Consider the following 8,200-nt stretch of genomic DNA (forward strand, 5'->3'; position numbering starts at 1 on the left):
GGAAATTGCATGTTTGGAATTTTACATTCTTGCAACCATTTGTGCTGTTTGATTAAAGGATACCAGACATACAGGTTACAGATTTGTTTCCTATGAAGATTAAGGAGAGGTAGATGTGAAAGCCAATTGATACAAGAATAGAAATGGAGAGAAGAGAAGGAGAATCATTTGAATTCCAAATTAATAATAAAAATGCTAACACAGGACAACACACTGCTGTGTTTTACTTATTTTAAAAAACATTCCGACTTCATTTTCCCAAAGGAAGTGTCACGATGACAGTCTAAATGTTGTCCTGAGTCCAAATTTGCTCTCTCCAGGTCTCTACAAACAGATTAGACTGGCTGGGTTCCATTTGGGGAGGCTATTTTTTGTCCAATCCCATGACACATTCTTTCATTTGTGGGAGGGGCTAAGTGACCACTGGAGGAATAAATAGAGCAATTCTGGGTGCTGTCCTCCAGAGTGACTTCCTTGATTCCTGTCACCTACAGGGAAGAGCCAAACACAGCAGCCTCAACATGAAGGTGGTTATGGTCCTCCTGCTTGCTGCCCTCCCCCTTTACTGCTATGCAGGTGAGTTCTGTACAGGGAGGGCTGCCTTTGGACTAGACGTTGTTAACTGGGCCTCCAAGGGTCCCAGCCAATCCCTTAGTGCCAGTCCAGGTGAGCTTCAGTAGAAAGGGCCAGGTTTAATTGACCTACAAATTACCATTAGTTCCAAGAAAGAACTATTTTCTCAGGGTCTTTTCCCCTGCACCGAAACTGTGTTATGTTTTGCTCCCATTCATTGTGCTCCACCATTTATATAGCTACCATGAAAACCAGGATGGATCTTGGGGTTAAATATTAGAATTGAGTATTTCAGGAGAGCATGAAAGGGCAATACTGATGGCACCATGACATTGCAATGCAATGGAGCTTCCTGAAGTAGGCACTCACAGAATCTCTCCACTGTGAGAGGAAGCTGGAGACCTCCCAGGGGAAACCTTAGGCTGCAGTGTGTAACCCAGTGTCCCACATCAGTTCTGGGCCCACTTCACTTATTGCTTACACCAGTGAAGATGGGTTTTAAAAGTGATAGGATTACATTCAACTAAATAAAAAATCCTGGAGCTGATGTAAGAATTCATTTAGAGGGATCCAAGCCCTGAGCTCTTTCTTCTCCTGAACAGAGTGATCCACAACAGATTCTTTCATGAGGCTCAAATTCTCTGTATTTTTTTTTTTTTGCTTAGAAATAACAGAGTGAATAGAACTAATGGACACTATTGTACTCCTCCTACTTCTGCGGTGCTGGACATCTGTCTGATTGCACTGAATTATAATGTTGAAGTATTATATTAGTAAACTTTTCCTTACTTTACTGAAAAATCCTTGAGACAAGTAGGAAGAAATTTTTAAATATGTAAACATTTATCTATTTTCATGGTTTTGAATGCTCACACTCTAAAATCCAGGAGCTTGTGGGTTTGGCATTTGATGATGGTGGCAGAATTCTTACTCAGACAGTGTCTCATCCTGAGCTCGGAAGCACAGTGAGACCGAAAGCATGCTGTATTCCGTCTCTCTCTCTCTCTCCCTTTAAAGTTTTTGCTCCTAGGAGAGAACTGTGGGAGCATTTCAGGCCTTTTGCCTCTGCTGGTACCTGCCTTTGTTTTTTAAAAAAGATTTATTTATTTACTAGAAAGTCAGAGTTACACAGAGAAAGAAGGAGATGCAGAGACAGAGGTAGGTCTTCCATCTGCTGGTTCACTCCCCAAATGCCCACAGTGGCTGGAGCTGTGCTGATCCAGAGCAAGAACCAGGAGCATCTTCCCAGTCTCCCATGTGGGTACAGGGACGCAGGAACTTGGGCCATTTTCTACTATTTTTCCAAGCCATAGCAGAGAGCTGGATCAGAAGAGGAGCAGCCGGGACTCTAACTAGCCAGTAGTGCATGCCTGGCTTTACCTGCCACACCACAATGCCAGTCCCCACCGTATCTATCTTTTAAAACCACCATGCTTTGATCTTGGTGACTCTACCCCGTCATTTTAATCCAATATAAGCATTTTCCAAAGGCACAACACTCAGATATCATAATCGCATAAAATTTCCACCTTTCATTCTTTAATCATTAATCAATTTCCATTAACATAAGAATTGGCAATACTTTAACACTTGGGCTTTTGTGGGCCACTGAGACTAGTGTTATGTCTAATGATATTGAATAAACACAAAAGGTGTCTTATATGTACTCCACCAAATCAGAACATATCATTTCTTGAACTGCTTAATTAAACTAATTTGTACAGTTTGTCTTCTTTTGGCAGAAAAGAGGAGGTCAGGAAAAGCATTGTCAGTATCAGAGGTGACCCCAAGAGCCTACATTTCCTGTCCTAGAATTGAGAATACTGGACCTTGCTCCTAAAGCTTTCTGAATCCACGTTTCCATGGACATGTATGAAGATGACTAATATCACTAGGACTCCACAGAAGTGCGCTCCCACCTCCTGGAATTGAGCACATGTTGTCATGCTTACTCCCCAGGTTCTGGTTGCGTTCTTCTGGAGAGCGTCGTGGAAAAGACCATCGATCCATCGGTTTCTGTGGAGGAATACAAAGCAGATCTTCAGAGGTTCATCGACACTGAGCAAACCGAAGCAGCTGTAGAGGAGTTCAAGGAGTGCTTCCTCAGCCAGAGCAATGAGACTCTGGCCAACTTCCGAGTCATGGTGGTATGTTGATTTTCTCATCTTCTGTCGTGTAAATCACAGACGAGGAAGGAGCAGGTTCTAAATTTATCATCAATAATGACAAACAGCGTGTGAAAAGGTTATGTAACTATAGATCTGTCCAGCTATCATAAGTTTAATCTTGTCCTTAGGGTGATTTGGCACTTCATTTCAGGAATGTTCAAACAATGATATTTGAAAATGGCCAAATAGGGAAAAGAACACTTCAGAAACGCCTTACCTAACCTTCACTCTCAGGTCCATGCACACAGAAACACACAAATTCATACATATAGATTCAGGGTGCACAGAGAGGCCCTCACACATACACACACACACACTGGGAGAGACACATTTTCTGTTAAGATGAAAATGTGACACCTGAAGTGACACACATTCACAGGAACAACCAAAAATAAGTTTCCTCTTTCAAAATAAATGGTAGAAAAGTCCTTAAAAGTTCTCAGAGTACAGCAAACAACATGTGTGCAGCTCTTGCTTCATTTTATATAAAGAATTCAAGTGCACATGCCACGAACCATGATTTCTTTGCATACATGACTGAAATCAATGCAACATTTCTATATGGATCTCATGCATGTACAACTAGAGGTCATGGGTGTGAAAGAACCATGGCTGAAAGAATTGTTGCAAGCAGACATCAAGAGTAATGACAGCAAATGCTTTTTAAATTTCAGTGTTCTTGAGATTTTTAAAAGTTTTTCTAAATATCCAAATATCCTATGAATACATTACATAATAGAAAATTTAGAATTATGTCATAAATGTAGGGAGAAAAAGAGTAATGCCTGCAATTTAAGATGGAGGGGTTATTTTATCTTGAACAATCCACTTTGAATGGTTGATTTGTGTAATTAAGACATTGCTTAGGATTCGTACATATTATTATTATTATTTTTTTGACAGGCAGAGTGGATAGTGAGAGAGAGAGAGACAGAGAGACAGGTCTTCCTTTTTGCCGTTGGTTCACCCTCCAATAGCCGCCGCGGACGGTGCACTGCGGCCGGTTCACCACGCTGATCTGAAGCCTGGAGCCAGGGGCTTCTCCTGGTCACCCATGCGGGTGCAGGGCCCAAGCACTTGGGCCATCCTCCACTGCCTTCCCAGGCCACAGCAGAGAGCTGGTCTGGAAGAGGGACAACCAGGGCAGAATCCGGTGCCCTGACCAGGACTAGAACCCGGTGTGCTGGCGCTGCAAGGCGGAGAATCAGCCTAGTGAGCCGGAACGCCAGCCCCCACATATTATATTTTAATGGTTAGTTTTGAATCTTGATTCTGCCTCCAATTGCAGGTTCCAGTTAATTTGCATCCTGGGAGTCAGGAAGTTGTGACTGTAATGCTTAGGACCCTGCCTTCCAAGTGGGAAACCCAGATTAAGATGCAGAGTCTTGGCTTAAGCCTGACCCAGACTAGGCTGTTACAAGTATTTTGGAAATGAATCAACAAATGGGAGATCCCTCTGTATGAGTCTTTCTCTCTCTCTCTTTTGCTGTCTCTCTCTCTCTCTCTCTGTCTCTTTCTCTCTCTCTCTCTCTCTCTTCCTCCCTCTCTCCCCTCCCCCCACCTCTGGTTTCAAATAAAGTAAAAACAAATAAATTAAAAAGTTAAAATGTATTTATATGGCAGGCCTGGCAGGTCAACAGGTTAAGCTGCCTCCTCAGAGGCCACATCTCAGATTTGAGTGTGTGGTGGTAGTCCCACTTCTGACTGCACTTCCTGGTAATGTGCCTGGGCTGCAGTCAGTTCTTTCCAATCACATGGGAGAATCAGCTGTTGCAGGCATTTGGAGAATGGAAGATGGAGATGGAAGATCTCTATAGCTCTGTGTCTCCCTCTGTTTCTGTTACTCTTCCTTAAAAATAAATGAATTCATATTTATATTTTTAAAGTTATACCAAAAGAGACAACTAAAAGCAAATGGACAAATCTTATGAATATACAGTTTACAGATAATACGGTGGCTCCTAAACATGTGAAATATCAGTAATAATAATACAAAAACTGTAATTAATACATTGATGATGAGAGCTAAAGCAATTTCTGCAGAAAAAAACCACAACAATATAGTTAAATATTAAATGGGCACATTTTCCCCTTTTTCTTTGAAATCTTTTGTAATTTTAATGATCAATGAGGTTTTCACAGACTCAGTGTGATTTGCAGATTCAATTCTAAGAACAAAATGATATTCCCTTCCCACACGTTATCTACATGACACCTCCCTTATGTTTCCATTTCTTTGTCTATTTTTAGTTTTTGAAATAACATATTTTTTATTTGACAGGTAGAGCTATAGACAGTGAGAGAGAGAGAGACAGAGAGCAAGGTCTTCCTTCCGTTGGTTCACTCCCCAGATGGCCGCTACGGCCGGCACTGCGCCAATCCGAAACAAGGAGCCAGGTGACTCTTCCTGGTCTCCTATGAGGGTACAGGTGCCCAAGCCCTTGGGACATCCTCCACTGCCCTCCAGGACCACAGCAGAGAGCTGGACTGGAAGAAGAGTAACAGGGATTAGAAACCAGTGCCCATGTGGGATGCCAGCACTGCAGGCGGAGGATTAACCAAGTGAGCCACGGCGCCAGCCCCCTGAAATAGCATATTTAAATTACATTACAGTAAAAAGGCTTAATACTTCATCAAATAAGATTTTAACAAGTAAACAGTGAAAAGACCTTGGTTTAATGGGAACATAGATGATAACTATGAACAAAAATTAAATGTGATAATGAATTAATATTTTTAAAAGGTGTACTCAATACCAAACCACCAACAAAGGAAGACACAGATTAGTGGAATAATTCCTAGCACAGTGCTGTTTTAATTGTAGGTTCCAAAGTCAATGATGGATATCCCCAGACTATTATAATAGTTTTCAATCTAAGGCCATTGAGGAACTTTGAAACATCATACCTTGTATGAAAGCAGAGGTTGGAAAAACCCTATGTTGAACAGTGGTTTCAGAAACAGCTCCAGTGTGTAGATCCTCAAGCAAAAGAACAGACAGAATTTGTACTGGCTAAATTATTGCAAAGAACAGTTCTTTTGGAGAAAAGAAATATTGACATTATCAATGGTAGGGAAGATTCCCAAAACACCAACTTCTGCTGTGAATCCAAAAGTGTCTCTCTTGTTGTAGAATAAGTGAGAACATGATTCTAATTTTGCTTTCAGTCCTAGTTTCTTAGATGTTTACCTTTTTAAACAAAGGCAAGGGAAATGACAAGAAGCATCTGGATATCAATATTTCCTTTTCAAAGAGAGTGTTGAAAGCCTAGGTGATTTGTCTGCTTTTGTTTTGCAGCATACGATATATGACAGCCTTTACTGTGCTGCGTATTAACTGTCACAAGAACTTTGGCTCAGAGGAATCCAGACGATGCTCACAACCCGACTGTGGACTGGCAGAAATCTCAACTTTTCCTTTTGACTTTCCCCTTTGATCAGTAATATGGAAGACGTTGTTGAAACCTGAAGTATAGTTAATTTAAATAAACCCACTGCAAGAAGTTTCCTTTTTCTTCTCTCATAGAAGTCAAGGTTTTAGAGGCCCCTCCCACCTGTCTCTGGGTGCAAATGTAGACAATGCATTAACAGAGTCAAGGGTGTGCAATTGGGCAGCTTGCTTTACTCCCCCGTAATAGATTCTGGGGTGCAGGTTGCATGTATCAAAGATTTCTTTCTCTGCACAGCTCATGAGCTGTGTTTTCTAGACTCATCCTTGTTGAGAAACAAAGGTCAATGGTATCTACCAACCCAAGCCACTACCTAAGTTCTTTGTTGGGTTACAAGGTTCTACCAGAACCATCCCAGTTCCAAGATTTCAGTATGGAGGTTACCTGTTGTTATTTCACCGAGGAAATGTGAGAACTGGACATGAGGTCTGAGCCCTTCCTAAGCCTGAGTGAAGCTATGAGCTTTCCTGATCTTTGCTGTTGCCCTGTGATCAAGGTATTCTATGCAAGGATGTCCAGAATTCTTTAATTTGTTAGAAAAATCTACAGTTTCTCCTGAGTTCCACAAGGAGTTCAACTCATTTCTCATTTCACAAAAAAGAAAAAGGCATTTCTCCCCAAATTTATGCTTGCTCTGTATCTTTGTGAGGGTAAGGAGCCTTCAAAAGTTCCTGCTATGCCAGCTTGGTGACACCACTCCCTAACTTTTCTCTTGGTGGAATGAAATTTGAATTTTCTTAAAGTATCCCTGTCAAAGTTAAACAATGAACCTGGTTGAGGAACAAAGTCGTCAAGACAAGGGTAGCAGTTGTTTTCTCTGAAGATAATTCTCACTAAGTAAGATCTTCAGCAATGTTTTAAGGTACCTATGTGGTTAAGGTGATGATGGAAGGACAGTTCTCTGGACTCAGAGTGGGTAACTGAAACAAACCTGGTCAGCTATCACTCAGGTAGAAGGGGGGCAATGTGCGATCTTGTGAGCATACATCCCATAACTGATGTGTGTTTTCTCAGATTTTGGGTCCCCTCATCCTATCTTCCTATTAAGACACTACACCTGTGGATCTACATGGATGGGGCAAAGACACGATGATCAAACTCGTAGAATAAACTGAGACTCAAGGAGTCAATTCTAGGACACATGAATAGAACCCTTGGGGACAGAACAGAGATGCCTCAGGCTGATACCCTGTGAGGACTGGAGATGTGGGGATTGATAGTAATTCAGGGATCAGTTTTCCCTGAGGAAGGAGACCTGGAAGCCAGGTCTTGGGATTTGCCATGAGCCTCTGTGGGCAGCCTTCCTGAGGCTCACTGGGCACATATAGGCCTGGGATCCTTGGCCCCACAGTTCCTGGTCTGGAGGACTGATCTGTCTTGGTTTTCTCTTTTTAAAATGTTGATTTATTTATTTTTCATCTATATGAAATATTTTTATTATTTTTAACATTTATTTAAAAATATAAATTTCCAAAGTACAGTTGATGGATGACAGTGGAATTTCCCCCCCAAAAACATCCCTCCCAACCGCAACCCTCCCATATCCTGCTCCCTCTCACATTCCATTCACATCAAGATTCATTTTCAATTATCTTTATATGCAGAAGATCAATTTAGTATACATTAAGTAAAGGTTTCATCAGTTTGCCCCCACACAGAACACAAAGTGCAAAATACTGTTTGAGCGCTAGTCAGAGCATTAATTCACATTGAACTACACATTAAAGACAGAGATCCTACATGGCGAGTAAGTGCACAGTGACTCCTGTTGTTGACTTAACAAATTGACACTCTTGTTTAAGGTGTCAAATCTCCCCAGGCTCTAGTCATGAGTTGCCAAGGTCATGGAAGCCCCCTGAGCTTTCCAACTTTGATCTTATTTCGACAAGGCCATAGTTAAAGTGGAAGATCTCTCCTACCTTCAGAGAAAGATACCTCATTCTTTGATGGCCCATTCTTTCCACTGGGATCTCATTCACAGAGATCTGTCATTTAGGTCCTCTTTGTTTT

At 41.5% G+C, this 8,200-nt stretch overlaps 1 protein-coding gene across 1 annotated transcript; it reads left to right on the forward strand.

Moving 5' to 3' along the window:
* Positions 1–461: 461 nt before the first annotated feature.
* LOC100008795 (lipophilin CL2) lies at positions 462–6,242 on the forward strand. Its single transcript, NM_001082095.1, is given in 3 exon segments — positions 462–576; positions 2,533–2,720; positions 6,040–6,242. Coding segments are annotated over 3 exon segments (282 nt in total). The 5' UTR covers positions 462–521; the 3' UTR covers positions 6,079–6,242.
* Positions 6,243–8,200: the final 1,958 nt, after the last annotated feature.

Source organism: Oryctolagus cuniculus, chromosome 1 (assembly GCF_051225735.1).
Source record: "Oryctolagus cuniculus isolate XC-2025 breed Fujian yellow rabbit chromosome 1, ASM5122573v1, whole genome shotgun sequence".
NCBI classification, from domain to species: Eukaryota; Metazoa; Chordata; class Mammalia; order Lagomorpha; family Leporidae; genus Oryctolagus; species Oryctolagus cuniculus.